This window comes from Micropterus dolomieu, linkage group LG04, assembly GCF_021292245.1.
Source record: "Micropterus dolomieu isolate WLL.071019.BEF.003 ecotype Adirondacks linkage group LG04, ASM2129224v1, whole genome shotgun sequence".
Classification (NCBI taxonomy): domain Eukaryota; kingdom Metazoa; phylum Chordata; class Actinopteri; order Centrarchiformes; family Centrarchidae; genus Micropterus; species Micropterus dolomieu.
The window spans coordinates 28,396,243-28,414,668 of NC_060153.1; the positions used below are offsets into that span (position 1 = coordinate 28,396,243).

General features: G+C 40.7%; 1 protein-coding gene across 4 annotated transcripts in view; it reads left to right on the forward strand.

Moving 5' to 3' along the window:
- rptor (regulatory associated protein of MTOR, complex 1) overlaps positions 1 to 18,426 on the forward strand; it is a 192,223-nt gene that overhangs the window by 122,210 nt on the left and 51,587 nt on the right. For all 4 annotated transcript variants that reach the window (XR_006824712.1, XM_046046575.1, XM_046046577.1 and 1 more), the window contains exons 11-16: positions 6,772 to 6,847; positions 9,307 to 9,408; positions 13,573 to 13,656; positions 15,167 to 15,277; positions 16,146 to 16,220; positions 16,669 to 16,734. Coding sequence is in view for 3 of the 4 variants with exons in the window: in XM_046046575.1 (XP_045902531.1) it covers positions 6,772 to 6,847; positions 9,307 to 9,408; positions 13,573 to 13,656; positions 15,167 to 15,277; positions 16,146 to 16,220; positions 16,669 to 16,734 (514 nt within the window). In the remaining variant the exon portion in view is untranslated. The remainder of the gene's footprint in view (positions 1 to 6,771; positions 6,848 to 9,306; positions 9,409 to 13,572; positions 13,657 to 15,166; positions 15,278 to 16,145; positions 16,221 to 16,668; positions 16,735 to 18,426) is intronic.

Consider the following 18,426-nt stretch of genomic DNA (forward strand, 5'->3'; position numbering starts at 1 on the left):
TCACCACACACACACACACACACACACACACACACACACACACAGCAGCTCAATCACTTAAACGTTTAAACTGCAACAGAATATAGACGGTTAGAGCCAGAGTGTAAGAAGTGGACGTAGTGATCATGACGTCATCCGTTGGTTTGTGGACTGCCGCTTTGAAGCCTCGTGTTTGGCCATTAGGGCGGCGCCATGTTGAGTTTTTGCAACCAGCGGCACCGGACGTGACCAGATTTGGAAGAGACTGTGGAGCCAACGGCTGTGTGCGGAGCTAGCTAGCTTGGTTAGCTATGTGCATCTTTAATTCACGTTAACTGGCATTTTAACCGGTATGGTAATTTTGTCTAGTGAAAAACAGGCTTAAAACTAAATGTACTCACCAGAGAAAGTGAACAGCCAACTCCTAATAAGCTTTTTCAACTGCAATTTAGACACTGCCGTGGGTACGAGTCACTCTAGCCCGATTGACAGGTCGCCATGGTGGCGATTGATTTTAAATGGAAATATTCATACTCCTATATCAAACTATGATTTTTGTATTATATTGTTATTGTTTTATATTGTCATTTGTATTTTTCCAACAAAGTTCAGTTGGCAGTTAACACCAGAATAAGTAAAACAACTGAGGACAGGCCAACTCATTTAATACATTGTGTTTATTCTTTCAGTGTAAATCATTTCTAAAATGTGTCACCCCTTGAGTCAGCTTGCACTCTATGGGTGTAACACTAATAGTAGACACAGGAGTTGTCAGACACTGTCTCTTGTATAATGTCCTTGACACACACACATTCCCTCCCTCACACAAAATGAGGGGAATCACAGTCATAAGCCAGAGATAGGCATGGGGTTGGCCTGACCCCATTAAAGTGAATTAGTGAATTCATTAATGAGCTGATGAAAATGTGACTGCGGCCCATCACTTTAATCTGCAAATCACTGTCTCTCTATATCTGTAAGCATACTCACATGCTCTAATTAAACTTCCTCTGTTTTCCCTCACTTCCTGCCTTTGTGTTAATTGTATTTATTCTCTTCTGTCTCTGACCTGACGGACAATTTCTGTTTGCTCTCTCTGTCTTTAGATTTGTTCCAGAAGTTATTTCGTCAGGACCTGCTGGTGGCCAGCTTGTTTCGCAATTTCCTTTTAGCAGAGAGGATAATGAGGTCATACAACTGTACACCGGTCAGCAGTCCCCGTCTGCCCCCTACATACATGCACGCCATGTGGTAAGACACACACAAACTGCGCTCACACACAGATACCCAGATGTCCTTGGTTGTGTAGAGCAGAAGGCAAGAGGAAGAACAGTCATCCAGAAGGCTTTGCTGTTTGTCCATACACACTGAAGTTAAAGGATGAACAGACTTTTAACACATACTGTACATTCTTTGATTTGACATGAGACAGTGTTGTGTTATTTATGGTATTATATGTGTATTTAAAGATTGTAGCAGTAGAGAGATTAAAAAAAGCTATGAACTTGGTCACTTACGCACACATGGCAAATCTGCTTCAGGGTGTATTTGCCAAATGTTCTGGGCTCCTTTATTAAATGAAAACTCTTCTCTAAAACAGCTTTCCACAGCTAGTACTTTCTTGTTTTTGTAATTTTTCTTATTATTATAAGTAACAGACCACCTGCTAGATACTTTACAAAGCTTAAAGAAATACTCTAACTGTCTTGGAAATATGTTTGTTTACTTATCAGTTTCAACTCTGGCATTCAGCACATGTTCTGGTCTAAGACATGTTTAGCTTAGCTTAGCACAAAGACTGGAAGCAGGGGCTTATTTCATTAAAAGTGTTATATTGCATCTTTTACTGTACACATTGTATCTTGTGGATTTAGCACAGGTAGAAACAGAAAACAGGACACTGTGGTTTGGCAGGGATTTTACCCTTTGGAGCTAATTACTGCCCAACAACACTGGGGTTGGTGACTGTATGCAGCATATTAGTTTTTCACAGTTGGGTTTACATAGTATCCTGACTCAACAAAACCCAGGAGAGTCTTAGATGTTTTGATGACTAGGTAACAAATTAGAACACGACAACAAAAAAAAAGGGTTCAAAGGTTAGCTGTTCCCTGGATCCAGGTGTTGAGCTGTTTTTCTCTACAGAATTAACAGTGATGACAGCGACATTTATCTTCTCAACAAACTCTTGAGTGATAAAGCAAAAAAAAGTTTTTGCCAAAATATCAGCGTATTCCTGATGGAGGCACAACTGTGCGTGTCGAAAAATAGTGTGAGAAACGGAGCATCGCAGTCAGACCTCAGATGGTAGAGCATGATCTCTCATTTACAACCACTTCATGTAAAAATAGGACAAAAGTGGTCCATCAGCCAATAATACACATTTCATTCCCATAGTTCAAGCAACATTCATCATACAACACAGAAAAACAAAATGAAATGCTATAATCACTCTCAAAATAAATGCTGTTGAGAGAGTGTGAGACAAAACATGTAGCTGTTTTTATTTGCTTCTGTGCGGTGGCATATGCACACGCCTCGTTCATGCTAAGTATAATTTCCATGGTTGTTTTGTCAGTTATTTCTGTATGTTAGCTGTTGGCAGTGTTGCTGTATGTATTGCTGTCTGCTTCATAGCAGAGGCAGACACAGTCTTCACCGGCAGCAGCCTCAGTCGTCCTGAATGCTGTGCAGACAGACACAAGACAAGTTGTGCTAAACATGGCAGATGTAGGTTAAAAGCACTTGTACCAAAACAAAAAATAAAACTATACCAGTCCACCAAAAAAGTTTTTTTAATTACTACACAACACAAATCTAAGAGTCTTGTCCCTTTCACTCACACAGCTTGAGGCTTTTTAACCATTTACCGGTTTGTCCTCCATGTATCTCATTACTAGACTGTTAAACAGACACACAGGCGCTCAAAAGCCTCCTGTTGTCCATTGACTTTACATACGCCTCCACACTATGTAAGAAACATTATCCTATCATCTATCTCCATTTAGTTACACAAATACTTCTCCCACTCTCCATTGTTTCTCTTCTTGGTCTTCTATAAATGCCTCTATCTCTCCCACTCATTATGTGGCTCGAAAAGAAAAAAACAAAAACCTTTCTCACTTTCTTTGCCTCAAGCAGCGACTTGTTGTGTAAGTCCCTGGCATCACTTGATGTAAAGAACACTGCTCCTTGCTCCTTGAGCAAGCCCTAGTCTGTCTTTCCTCACTCGTACAAGCCCATTATTTTAGATTGCTGGTGTATTGCACTGTTTACCGCCAAAGAAATTGGGAGTTGCACTTTGTTTCGCAGTAGCCACATGCAGTATTAAGGAGGACAGAATAACGACGGAGAGGTGCTTTAAGAGTGTGGGAAACAAGACTGAGTGAACGATAAAAACTGGATGTGCCAGAGATAAAAGGCAGTGCTAGAAAAATAAAAGTATGGATCAGCATAGATGGGGGTGGGGGATGACGATGGAGAGGGGGAATTAAGCAGTTTAGGGGCTTGTTGATCGATGTTGGTGCCCAAAAACAAACAGCAATTGTTATTCAGAGCAGAATAGAGGATAGCAGATAAACCTGATTACTCCCTTGTGGGCAGTTTCTGTGTGGGAGTGTGTGTCTACTTTATATGTGTATTGTCAGTGCGCGTCGCTGCACCACTCTGCAGCCAACAGGAAAAAGAGCTTAGTCAGCCACCAACTGGTCCCCTGCACTCCTCTGTTGTCGGCTGTCCCCTCATCTCACACACCACACACTTGGTTTTGGTGAGTTACTCATTCCTATTGGCAGGCATCATGCAAGTCAATGTTGTCATTTCAAACGGTGCGGCAGCCTCCTCCCTGTGAGCGTGTCGTTGCTGATTAGACTGCTCTATCTGCTTGTTTGCACACCTTTGGATTAGATAAACCCCAGCAGGGATGGAAATTTGTTGACAAAATTTCTACACAGATTCCAATACCAGTACTTAAAATTAAGAAATATCCTGTTGATACATTTCTTGATGATGGAAAACATTTCATATGGAGACATTAAACCAAAAGGGTTTATTTGCCTCTCGAATAATGTAAAGACTTATTGGAAGGTTTCATTATTTTACTACTTTCTTATATTCGTTGATACCTACTGTTTAACCCCTTCAATTACATTTTTGTTTAGTTTTTAATGCATTAAAAAATAAGGTACAATACATAATGAAACAAACTGGCCAAAAGAGAACAAACAGTAAACAATAAAGAACTACTGGATCCCAAAAACGAAGAAAAGAGCTAAAATAATCAAGTTCAGATGAGCATTATACTGACTTCACACAGGCATTTTACAAAAGGCTGAACACGGAATCAGCAGCCATGCAAGTTAATAGTACATTCACACAGCATGTAGAGGAAAGTAAGTGGCTTCATGGGGCTTGGACCTGAAAAAGTCAACCACATAGCCCATTATAATATAAACTTCCATTATTTTCTGTGCAAAAGCAATCATTAACATAGAATAAACAAACTTATCACAATCACTTGCAAACCCAAGACAAACTGTGAGGCTCAAGTTGGAGATGTGGGGTGGGGCGCAGTTATCTCAATTTATTCTAAGGGGGAGTCCATTCTAAGTCCAATCTAAGGCGCTCAAATACTCACCCAATAAAATTCTGGATCTTAGTCTGGGCAATTTTACCCCCAAATTCTTTCTTGGGTGAGAGCTTCATGAGAAACAATGAGTTACTATTAAAATATATAACCACCATACCCTTGTCGATGGGAATTTGTGTTCCCCCACATTAAACTAACTACAGGGTTGCTGGTTCCAATCTGTAAAATACGTTCCCTCTCAATTAATTGCCAATTAGACTTAGTTAGTGATTTTTAAAACCATGCTGCTATCGAGCACTTACTATAGCAGATGCTCTGCGAATATGTCAAATAGAACACAAATAACTCTAACTTCACTGACATGTGCATCTATTAGTCTTAAAATATTTCACAAATATCATACATAGCAGGGTTATTTATTTGTACGGCTGTACATAACAATTATTTTTCAAGTCGATTAATGTAACGGTTATTTTTTCCGATTAGTCAATTTATCTAACGACTAATTTTGTGTATTCTAAAGGAAAAAAGTTCCCTATTACTCGATTAACATACCAATTTATCCAAAATAACTGTACTGTTATTGTTGTCTGTACTGTTAGTTTCAGCGGTTTCTCGCTCATATGTGTCCCTTAAATAAATAGAAAATATGAAACTGCTGAATATTTCCATGACAGCAGCGGGGAAGAAATTACTTTTAACATGAAGGTGATAAAGAAATACTGCGTGTCCTCGTGCTGATAATGACCCATGCTTGTGTGGACACAGAAGTAAACACGATCTGCGGTGCTGCCGTCTAGACAAAGTGCTCCGGGATGCTTTCGCTTCACGTGTTCATGCTGCTTCACGTATTCGTGGACAGCAGTTGTGCTGCAGTGAAGCTCCCGTAAGGACGTTGTTGAGTGTCTGTCTAAAAAACTCCCAGACTTTAGACAGTCGAAGGCGCAGTCTTGTAGCAAGAGCTTGTCCGGGGGAATCCCACAAACACCGGATGCAGCGACGCTTCGACGATTTACGCAATCGATTACTCGCCCCTGCCCCTAATTATTTGTTTGCTAAATGCATTGTAAATACATACAACATATGTGTACAAGTGCAAGTTGAGGTCTTTGCTTCAAATCTGCTGGATCATTTGTGGTTCAACCAGTGTTTACACCATCAATCTGATATTTACATGGTCTGCTTTCTCTAAAATCAGACCTTATATAGCAGCAGAAACCTTGCAAAAGGAGTAACACCTTTTCTTAATAATGCAGTAAGGAATGCACTGTTGACATTTTTGCTTGAAGGCTAAATGTTTTGCCTGCTGCGGTGGCAGCTGAATTTATAAATTCTCCCATTTAGCCTGAACTTGTACCAGCTGACACGAATGCTGGAATAAATTGCCTTTTTGATGACTTTTAGAACAATTTAAAAGTAGTTGACAGAAAAAACAATACCAGCTGCCAAAATGTACCTCCTAGTTTTCTTATTAGACAGCAGTGTTTTTTTAGCCACATACTTTGCCGTGTGTTTGCGTGTTATACATACATAACAGCAGTGGATCCACGGTACCTTTAACGCTGTGCTGTCGGCCAGGAGTGCAACTCTATTATACTGCTCTCAGCTAATGGGAGAAGCTGTTTAAGCAGCAGAGAGAGTCTCTGACAGAGTGAACTCCGTGTCACTCGTTCAGCATCACATTACATCGCAGTGCATCGACTGGGAACATGACTCAACCCCTCACTCGTGCTAACTGAGAGGAAAAAGCCCCATCGAGGCCTTGAGCTCAATTTGATGCAAGAAAAAGGAGCCGGAAAGTGGAAAAAAAAGAGACTTGGACAGAAAGAATAGAGAAGCTGCGATAAGGTCTGATGTGAGTTGCATAACCCCATGAATTAGATATGACGACCATGAGAGAACGCTGGCGTTTAGAGAGGGATTCAAGGCTCCTTGCTGCCCCCTCCAGGACCTGAGGCTGGAAATTTAAAGAGCTGTTTGTGCAGGGAGGAGAGTGCAAGGGCGAAAACTGAAGCTGTGGAGAATGAGTGGGAATGGTAGGGTGGAGAAGGAAAGCCATGACCATGGACTTGTTTCTCTTGCTTCAGATCGTAATGAGATTCCTTTTCAGTTGTAACTAATGTGTGTGGTTTGGTGGTTATTCCTTATAATGTGTGTCGTAATTCTAATGTATGTGTGTGTGTGTGTGTGTCACCTCTCTACAGGCAAGCGTGGGACCTGGCCGTGGACATCTGCCTCTCTCAGCTGCCCACTATCATTGAGGAGGGCACTGCCTTCAGAGTAAGTGTGTGTGTGTGTGTGTGAGAGAGAAAAATAAACAGACCTATTTTTTATTTCAGTTGAAAGGGAGAAAGGTGCTGCGTCTGTGTTTTTGCGAGCGTGTGTGTGTATGCGTATAGGTTAGTGGTCACTGGATACCTAGCACTGATGGATGGCTCTTATCTTGGATCTGTCCACCACTGACGCCTGTAAACATCAACAGTGCTCCTTTGCTGTCCTCAACTAACAGCATCTCTATACGTCTTTCAAACACACATACTCATTCCCTAATACTTCAAGTGTGTCAAATACAAAAATGACTGACCCTGCAGTGTATTGTTATGTTTACTGACATGGCTGGGGACAGTGATGGACATGCTGAGAGGAATGGAAACACGCTGTGGGAGGCTGATAGACCTGATGATGGCGTGTGTGTGTGCAGACATCTGCTTTGTGGTGCAAACTGATCAGAAAACCCATAGAAACCGAGAAAGTGGCAGCAGAGCAGCTTTTCCCCGATGTTACCTTTTCTCTCCTCCACCTGGCCCTCGGAGGTGGGCTTCTTCTCCGTCGCTCCCCCGGGGGCAGTTTTCCATCCTTGATCCTTCCTCTGCTTCCTTCTGCACTCTGGCTGAAAACACTTACCAGCACCGTAATTGAGCCTCTGAGGACTACTAAAGTAGATCTTCCCTCTCTGTCTTGCTCTTTCCGGAGCCTTTAATTCCTCTCTGATGTGCTCCAGCTGTTTACATTATTGTCTTGGTCTCTGCCACAACTGAATTTAGAGCTGGAGAAAATCTTTTACCGATTTTACAACTTCTATTTTATTTTGTACTCTTGACAATGCTTGAGTGTTATAATAAATGTTTAACCATATAATGCTCCCCTTACGGCCCCTCAGCCAAATATATTGGGTTTTTTTCAGTGTGCCATATGGATATAACAAACACCAAGAAAAATCAGATTTCTGTATGAATAGTATACATTGAAAATAAGGGGGGGGGGGAGAAAGGCCTTTGAAGCTATTACAAACCCTCATCTAAATTTAATTTACAAAAGTCATAAATATTTTTTCTTCATGTTTTTGTATTTTGTAATTGTAGACTGTCAGACGACGTTATACACCTTTAAACTAAAAGTGAGATTGCTGCGACAGTCGAGTGTTCTACAGGAGGCCATTCAATCCCACACATCAGAACTTTAGCAAATATTGTAGCTAGCCGATTTGTTCAATCATTTTGACTTGGTTAATACATGAATCCCTTTTCTGTTGCTTATCCGCTTCCAGGTTGTGATGATTTAATCCACGATACCATTAGAAAATGTTATTATATGCTGCTGGGAAAACATTGATATAAAAGTAAATAGTTGTAGGACATATTGTCCCGCTGGTTTTTCATCATTACTATAATACTTAACACGGTATGGTCATAATATGGGTATTATATGTCATTCTGTGTGGTATTAAAAAGGTCTTAAATTTAACTCGGTGAAACCTGCAGAAACCCTGAGGGTCTCAACCTCTATGTCCCCACCATCATTCATTTTATGTTATCAGAGTACAAACACACCCCCAAAAAGCTATTAGTGTATGAAATATGAATGTGAAGTATTATAATAAAATGTTTTATTAAATTCAGGTAACTTCGTAAATAATAATTTTCTCGGGCTTAAAATTCATTCGGATTTCCATTGTACGCCAGGGAAGTTGGAATTAAATTTCATCCTAGGGGGTATTAAAAAGGTCTTTAAAAGTCTTAAAATTTAACTTTGAGAATCCTGGGGGTACCCTGATTTAGTTTTATTAATTAATAGAGATACTATAATTGTAGTTAAGATGCCAATACAATGTTATCTATCATGAAGCATCAGGTCTCTATCAAGGAAACTAAATGTTATTTTGAGTTTTATGTTCCAAAATGCAGCATTAAAGCCTCTTTATAGGAGTCTCTAAGCGGGGCCTATGCTCACCATACGCCACTTTCTTCATGTATCAGTGAGTATGTGACAGTGTGTATAGAGTTATTAAGCTTTGATTATGCACAAATTAATTTAGCCATCCACCCGAGAAGCCTTGATATTTCCTCCTTTCTACATCCATCAACAGTCTACACAACGCTGTCGTAATTCCCGCTGCAATATTAACACTCAGCGTGATCAAAAACTCTGCGGCCAGCAACCAATCAATCAGGCAAACTGCCATAGCTGCAGAGAGAGAGGGAGAGAGAGGGAGAGGGAAGGTGATCATGATAGATCAGGATTTATGTCGTTACTGCAGTGCAGTGTCACTTCTTAGCTCATTGTGTCAGGGCTTTTATCAAATGATAAGCTAGTCACTGCAGACTGGCTCATTACCGTGTGTGTGCGCGTATGTGTGTGTGTGTGTGTGTGTGCGCACGAGGAAGAGAGAGAATAAGTAAGCACATAAATTCTTTAAAACCATGACAAGCACTGTGTGTGTGTGTGTTTTGTGTCCACAGCACAGTCCTTTCTTTGCGGAGCAGCTGACGGCATTTCAGGTGTGGTTGACGATGGGCGTGGAGAACAGAAACCCTCCTGAGCAGCTCCCTATTGTACTGCAGGTACAAGCGCACACACACACACACACACACACACACACACACACACACACACACACACACACACACACACACACACACACACACACAGAAACACACTCTTTCTCTGTTTTGATTTCAATTTCTCATTTTCGCTAAGTATCATATGTAAATTCAGTTGTTTTTCCAAAGCATACAAAGATTAAAGTGATTCTATGAGAAATTAGAAATTATGAACAGTAAACATTAAAGAAAATCATTATAATTTTTATATATCTTGTGTACCCTTTTATCTGACCAAGATTTATGTTGATGCACACTGTTCACACAGTCCTGTACAAGAGAAAATGCTTTCAAAAATATACATGCTTATATGTGTCAATTAACATCTAACATCTAATCTAAATTAAATGAATATTTGATGGGACCACCCTTTGCCTTCAAAACAGTGTCAGTGCTTCTAGGTACACTTGCACAATGTCAGGGATTTTGTAGGCAGGTGTATGTTTAAACAGTTATACCAAACAGGTGATGATCACCTAATGATCACCAGTTCAGTATGTAGGTTGAAACACAATCATTAACTGAAACTGCTGTCTCGGAGGAATACTGGGTGAATAAACTAAAACTTTAATCGGTTAACAGGTTATTTGTCATCTGTTTGTCTTGTGTTGTGGAAGCAGACACCAAACTGAGCTGTAGTTGTTTCTGTGGCCCCCAAACAGAAAAGGAAGCTTTTCACAATCAGACAGGTCCATAAAGCCTGTGGAATCTTTTGCAGAAGCTTTTCTAAAATGTCTCTTGTCTTGTTTAATTCTGTTAGCTTTGATGATAATTCAGCATTATAATTATAACTCAGTGTGTAATCTGAAAACATTTGTAGTAGTAGTCAATACTGATGGCTTAAGGAACCATGATTACAGATTTCAACAAAACCAAAAGACACAAACCAAAGTAAACTTTAGGGAGTGTTGAAGAATATGAAATACAGCAGAGAAGAAATAATAATAGTGGAATATGCTGATGCATATTATGCAGGAAGCTCTTTAATTCACTCATTGTCTCATTTTTTGCATCATTAAGTTTCTCTAGACAGCAGTATTCACACTCGTACACCAGTATCGTCACTTTATTCCATTCATCTTCACATTTAAAATGAAGTTGCAACAGCAATTTTCCACGATTGGACCTTAAAACATTTCAGTAACACTTGTAATATATCTCCGGTTTGAATTAAAGGCAGAGGAGGTGCCAAATATCAAGCAGGCACTGCAGCTGCTTGAATTGAAGAACTGTTTGATCAGAGGAATTGTGCAACATTTCTGTAACCGACACCTATGTTTGAATGCCATTTCTTTTACAGATTCATGACATCAGATATGTTGAAAGAGGCCTTATTCTCCATTATGCATGTGGAAACTCATTGCTGCAAAAGCATCTTGATTAACAAACACATCACATGCCAAGAGTCATTACCTTAGAAAATTACGATTACAGCAATACATTTTTTACTATCACTCTCACCGCTCTCCTCTCTCCCTCCATTTATTTATCTTTATCAGACACTATTACTTCCAGGTCACCACTTAAGATCTCCCAGCAAAATTCTTCCTATAATTTGAGCATTGGTAGGACAGTTTTCTTCATCACCTCCCTGCAACAAAGCCTGTGTGATAAGAACAGTGGCGGCTGTGTTCCCTGTAGTGGCATTAGATTTGTTAGGGATGCTTTAATTGGGGTGAAATCTTGCTAAAGCCTTGTAGTGTACATCAGCTGTTGAGCAACAGTCCCCTCCTCTTCCCTCTTCCTCCTCCCACCACCACCATCCCGTGGGGTTGTACAGTTGTGATGTTGTATTATATCACAGCGTAGTAGTGGTGTGCCACTGTCCGTGTTGAATGGTAATTTCCTGCTGACTCAGCGCGTCCATACAGCAGTTTTGTCGGGACCCGTTAAAAGCCAGACTGATTGGAGAGCACTGGATGGTGTGTGAAGTAACGTGTGTGTGTGTGTGTGTTTGCTGTTGATATGGATTGAGAGAGAGAGAGAGAGAGAGAGAGAGAGAGAGAGAGAGAGCAAGTAAAGCAGCAGTATCCTTTAAGATTATGCAACATTATGCAGCTTTACACCATGAGGGCAAAGTAATCTCAAGGCTACCGTGTGCTCTCTGATGTAACGGATGGACACATAAACAGGTTTTATACCCTTTTAAGCACACGGTTGCATAAGAAGGAACTTAAAAGACCGGTGCATTCTTAGAGGATTTACGATTTGATTCTAACATAAAATCTGGCTCTATTTGAACGATGCAAAGAGCGTCAAGAAATGGTCAACAGAGAGTACTCCATCAATAATGCCGTTTAATGAAATGAGCAAAGGGAGAACAACAGAGCTCGGGAAGGAGAGATACGGTGCTGCGTTGTCTTGACAACAGTCATCCTGAAAGGATTAACAGATTTTGCAAAGGGATTACTACACTCTAAATTGTGATGTTTCAGGACATTCACCTATATTTAACATCAGGTGTCTGTGAAGTGTTTAAGGCATAAATAATATAATTACATGTCAGTGTGGCTGTCACGGTTCACACACTCACAGCGGGATGATAGGAAGTGCTTACTCATCACACTAAAGGAGATTGGAGTCAAGGTGTTACACAAATAAGGAACGGAGACAAATATGTACACACACCTTCTTGCGCATTGTAATATAGCAGCAGTGCTCAGGGACTGTATTTGCATCCCTGCTATGATGAAATGACACATGTATGTTCATGCATTATTTGGATCATGTGCATTAAATGTGCTAATGTGTGTGTGACTCTGTGGAAAATATATAATGCTAAATTAAATTACATTAAAACAAACCTTGTCGATAATAAGATGGTGTTTGAAATTGCTGTAGTCCTCATGGGCTCATCACATTTCTTCTCTTTTGACTGTTGTTACTTGTTACTTTGACCAGTTTTAGCATTACATAAATAGACCTTTTATTTATTTACAAATATTTGTAGTTTTATCTATTTTGCTCAGGCCAACAAAAATATTATCATCTGTTTCTTCCAAAGAATAAAACCAATTTAAAAGGAAGTTTAATGAATAAGCGGCTTCCGTCATTGAGTTTAGGAAAACTAATAACATTAACACAAAAGTCTGATTGCAATAAAGTACACAGACTGTAATACGATTCATAAAATATGAAGTTTAGATGATGTAAACAATTACAGACTTTTTCACTACTCTGTGTGTTCCCCTGTGGTCACTGATGGTAATTTTTCTGACAATCTCCTCTTTGGGCACCACTTTTTTCTTGAAACCTGCACCAGGCATATCAGCACACTGTTTTCTATTGATTACAATGTGCCCCCACGGCGTGAGTGATATGTCAGGTCATGATCCCACCAGGATAGAAAAACGAACACACACACGTACACCCATGTTCCCACGCTCTTCCTTGGAGCTGGAGGTAACCCCGGACCGGTCTTCCCCTGGCCTCCGTCTGCTTGTGTGGTAACGCTCGCCAGGTTAAAGTCACAGAGAACACGAATTATACATTATGTGTTGGTTGAAATGTGTGCATATGAGTGTGTGTGGACCTGGGTTCCTCCATATGCTTGTTCCCACACACACCGTGTGATAGTCACATGGGGATGGACCGGAGTCCAGCCCTCACACAGACTTTGTGCTGCATTGTGCTTAATGCTGCATAAACTACACACCACACACACACACACACAAACACACACACACATACATTTTTAGCACATACCATATGCCTCCTTAAAATAGTTTTCCTTGGCCAAAACTGTTACATCGTGATTCCGTTTGGCATCTCCGCTGCATTGCATATAAACTAAAATGCGCACACACACATACATGCACGGGTATCGTCCTAAACCTGTATCTCTTTGAGAAGCCAAGTGAAATGGGGCCAAGAGGACGCACCCTGTCGCCCACACATTTGTGCTTGCGCAGGCACACACACGGAGTAAGCATGTGTGGAGTGTTAGCGGTAGTGGTGGGAGAGCCACCTGTTTCACTCCACCTCCTCACCCTCTCTGCCGTTTCTCCTGCTGTCCTTCCCCCTCCTCCTCCTCCTCTTCCTCATCCTCTTCCTTCCTCCTCTAATCTCAGGCTCCTCTTGGGTTGGAGGTAGCCCAGTTGACCTTCGACCTTTGCTCTCTTTCAGGTCCTCCTTAGTCAGGTGCATCGGCTACGGGCTCTAGACCTTCTCGGACGGTTTCTGGATCTGGGTCCCTGGGCTGTGAGTCTGGTATGTTCGGATTGTGTGCCTGTTCAAAAGTACTGGTTTCATTTTAAAAATGACTCTCCTCTTTGGATAACATTAACAAAATGTCCTTGGCTGAAAATTGAAGTGCTGTGAAATGTTCCTGTATGTAGCTGTGCAAATAGTTTCAGTTTTATGTGCTGGGGTTTTGAGATATCTCTGTGATTTATACCTACATCAATACAAAGACGTATCAAGAGCAGCTAATCTTTCCAGAAACGGTGTCCCAATTAGCCTGGATGATGAACACTGTGCATTCACATTTAATGTTTTAATGCACACACACTAAACAGGACATCATATCTGAGGAGCACCAGCACAAGTCTTTTCATCTCCATTGTTTTAGTGTGGGGGCTGAAGCTCCTAGATTTCTAGATCTCAGGAAAGTGAGAAACTGTCTTTCTGGAATATGGGTGTACTGACCCTTTAATGTGGAGATCTCTGCTCTTTTTGCTGCAAGATGATTTTTCCAAGAGAAAAAGGAAAGCCCCAAACTTAGAAATAGTTAGTTTGAGAAATATTCTGATTTGCTTTGGATAAAAACACTGTCACATTTGTGTGTTAAAGGACAGGGTCACAATTTTTTAAGTCTGTCTTCCAATAATAGTCAGGTGCCCATATGCTTGTTGAAACAGACTGTTCTTGCTGTATCTGTTCATACTGGCCATCAAGAGATCCCTCCTCAATGTGCTTTCACAATCCTCGTTCTGTGCAGGAATTGATTCACCTCTAAAAGTCACTTGAAACAACATGTTAATTAGTGAACTTTTAGAGTTGTTATTAGATGTGTTTTGAACCTTCCCCCTGCCTCCAGTCTGTATGCTAAGCTAGTATAAACTAGTTGTGTTCTTGCTCCAGCTCCGTACTTCAGACGTCAGAGTGGCATCCATCTTCTCATTTAACTCTCAGACAGAACTAGAAAAAGCATATTCCCTTCCCTTGTGGCCTAAAGAAAGAAATGCTGTGTATTTAGGTGTTTACTGTGATTGACAGGTCACACTGAGCTAGCTTGTTGAACAGAACATGAAGTGATAAGTAAACAGCGAAGTCCCATCTTGAAAGGAAACATTTTGCTGCAGCTGACTTGTAACCTGGCGAGCCAAAATGATACCACTAAAATTGACTTCTTTTCATTACTTGAAAGATGCACGGTAATACTTTCTTAAAATGTTGGATATCTTATGTAATTTGACATAATCACTGGGCCAGTTCCAGCCCTTTCTGCATGGTCACTCACAGTCCAAGTTAGTAGCATGCTGAATCCTCCAAAAGGCAAACTGGCAGACATTTGAACTGAAGTCAAAACTGCATTTGGCATCCCAGCTCCTGCTCAGCTAAATTCCATTTCTGTGTACATGTTTACAATTCAGACCACAGGTGTGTCTTGGTTTTCAAACGTGGACAAACACATTCAGCAGCAAGGCCTGGATCATAACTGCAATATCAATACTGCTCTATAAACACCGGGGCTCTGTGTTTGTGTGTGTGTTTCCAGGCCCTGTCTGTGGGGATCTTCCCCTACGTATTAAAGCTGCTCCAGAGTTCAGCCAGAGAGCTGCGGCCGCTGCTGGTTTTCATCTGGGCTAAGATCCTGGCTGTGGACAGTGTAAGTTTGATATAAAACACTCACGCACAGTTTTTATTTTATCAGCTTTTTTACATCACAGTTTTATTGTTGTTATGAATTCTGTCTGCTGCACATAATGACTCACTGAAGGAACGAAAGAAAAAGTGTGTGAATAGGCAAAAAAATAAAATTCAGTCACATGTATTTAGTGTGAATGCATGCACAATGATGTTTTCATTAAAGCATCTGCATGTTTTCCTTAAAGCTATTGCTATACAAGTGGGATCAGACATTTTGATAAATTCTGTTGATTCTTGGTTGCTTCGTTTGATTCAGTCACATCTGAAATTGGCAACGCTGCTATAATTTTTGCAGTGTTTTTGTTTTTGCTTGATGAAATATTGTTTCTAATTGTCACTAATGTGTTTCAAAAACCTTGGCTGCATTTACTAAATTCTTTTAAAGAAAAATAAGGAAACCGTGTTCTCCCACACACTTTATTTTGTTAATGTGTCAATTAGACTTTGATTAAGACCAGTAAGTTTAGCTGCACTTTGGGTCATATTGCAGCAGACTAAAACATGATCAAATCCTGGACACTGTGCCGAGAGCTTGTGTGTCATGTAAATTCATGTTATTCTTTAGAATAAGTTAAATGATTAAGTTTTATTTCCCCACATGCCTACATAGGGAATTTTCAGTAAGAAAACTCAACAGTGTGCTATGCCACACGTATTCATTCATAGTTTGGGGACACTGCCACCTGTGAATGCTGCATGAGTGGAAAGCAATATCTGCAATGAAGTGAACTCTCTCTCTCTCTCTCTCTCTCTCTCTCTCTCTCTCTCTCTCTCTCTCTCTCTCTCTCTCTCTCTCTCTCTCTCTCTCTCTCTCTCTCTCTCTGCAGTCATGTCAAGCTGACCTTGTGAAAGACAACGGACACAAGTACTTCCTGTCAGTGTTGGCTGACAGTTACATGCCAGTGAGTATCCACTAATGCCGTTTGTACATTTGTAAATAAAGTGACCCTCGTTTAGTTATAATATAAAGGGATATACCGTAAAACTTAAATTTATAGTCGAGTCCTTAATTGCTAACTGTCCCGTTTAAAGCAGGTCTTGATCAGACGCCTGGTCTGGTTTTATAGAAGTTGTTCAGATGTATAAAACCTCTGAAAGCTCACTGGGTCTGTCCGTCGACGATTTACATTCCTTTAGTCTGTAAGGGTCCACCAAAAAAGTTTGATTGTAGTTTATTTCATATCTTTACTGAGTAATAGTTTTGTGTGAAAGGAATACAGTACTTTATATCTTCTTTTCTATAGTTTTTGATGCTTAACTTATTACTTCACTGAATGGTCTGGAGTTGCAACAGAAAAGCTTCAGGCAGGAGTATAACAGTAGATATGCTGAGTCCTTTCTTTGTTACAGGCCGAACATCGGACCATGGCTGTCTTCATATTGGCTGTTATCGTCAACAGCTACAACACAGGACAGGTACGAGTGTGTGTATGAGCATGTTTGGATATGTGTGTATTTCCACTGCACTGCTGTTAATTTGCTTTGCTGGAATCCCAAAGGGAGAACGTAGCACATTGTTCATTTACTTCCCTCACCAGAACCTCAGCTGGTTGTTCTGGGGCCAGCCGTCACTTTGAGAGATTACTCTATCCCCTGTTGTGTATTTCCCAGAGATATTGGTTATGTGACAGTTTTGTCACCAACAGTCACCTCTATAATCTCCATCTCCGTCCCAGCTACCTCCATGGTGACACTTTATCACCGCAAGTGTCACTTCGGCCTGCTCCTGGCCTCTGGTGTTCAATCCCAGAAGCCTTTTGTGTGTGACACTGAGGGTTCGATGTTGGGATGATGTAGCTCATCATTTCATGGAGTACACACACACACTTCCACAAAGAAATATTCTACCAACACTTTTGCTGCCTCTCTCCTGCCCTCTGCGGTTATTTTTCTGTCTAGTTGTGAATGTTATTTGTCTTACATTTTTTTTCTTTACTGCATTACAGTACTTCTCTCTCTTAACATTATATACATGTGGCAAATCAGAAAAGCTATATGCGTTCTCAAGCTCAGAAACACCCATTCTTCTTCTATACCACTGTTCCTTAATGCTCCTACCTTTCTCACAGCCCTGTAAATAATAGATGATTCCCAACATTACAGAGAGACTTTCTGCCTGCTCCACATCTCCATTATTTATCCCTCTTACTTTCAACAACAGCGCTCATTACTGCGGTGTCGCTGTTGCGAACATGTCAGCCAGCACTGGCGTCTTAATATTCCAGCTCTCAGGGTTCAGTTGGTAGGCTCGATCAGAGCTGAGGGAACAACACACTAGCGATCTGAGGCACTTGAAGAAAGTGTGTGTTAGGGGGGGCACTGGGGCACATTTTGTTGCTGCTGATAAAAGATTTGTTGTTTTTCCTAATATATAGGAGACAAACATGGATTCTCAGCACACTGAGTGGGTCTATTTGTTGTGGTTCATGTGGTTATGAGGTTTTGCTTAAAGGGTTTTATGTTAAGTGCTGTAATGGTAAACTCTGCTGCTCTTTCGGTCCCAGCTACCAACTTAAAATAAACATCAGAAATTTAGGTTTTCATTCATTCGAGTCTTTTCTTTTTTGCAGAGATGTTGATCGGTGTCAAGCTAGAAAAACTGGACATTAACGTGAACACTTCAGGCCATTGTTAGGGTTGTGAAGCAATGAAAATGAAAGCCTATTAGGAAAACGGAGGGATCATGCTTTTACTGTGGAACATCTACAGTGGGGGAAAAAAGTATTTGACCCCTTGCTGATTTTGCAAGTTTGCCCACTTACAAAGAATGCAACAATCTATAATTTTAATCATATGTACATTCTAACAGTGAAAGACAGAATCCCAAAGAAAATTCCAGAAAATCACATCATATGAATTTATTAAAATTGATAACCATCTGATGAGGAAAAACAAGTATTTGACCCCCTGGACAAACAGCATGTTAATATTTTGTAGAAAAGCCATTATTGGCCAGCACAGATGTCAAACGGTTTTTATAGTTGGTGACAAGGTTTGTGCACATTTCGGCAGGGATGTTGGCCCACTCCTCCCTGCAGACAGCCTCCAAATCATTCAGGTTCCGAGGTTGTCGCCTGGCAACTCGAATTTTAAGCTCCCTCCAAAGAT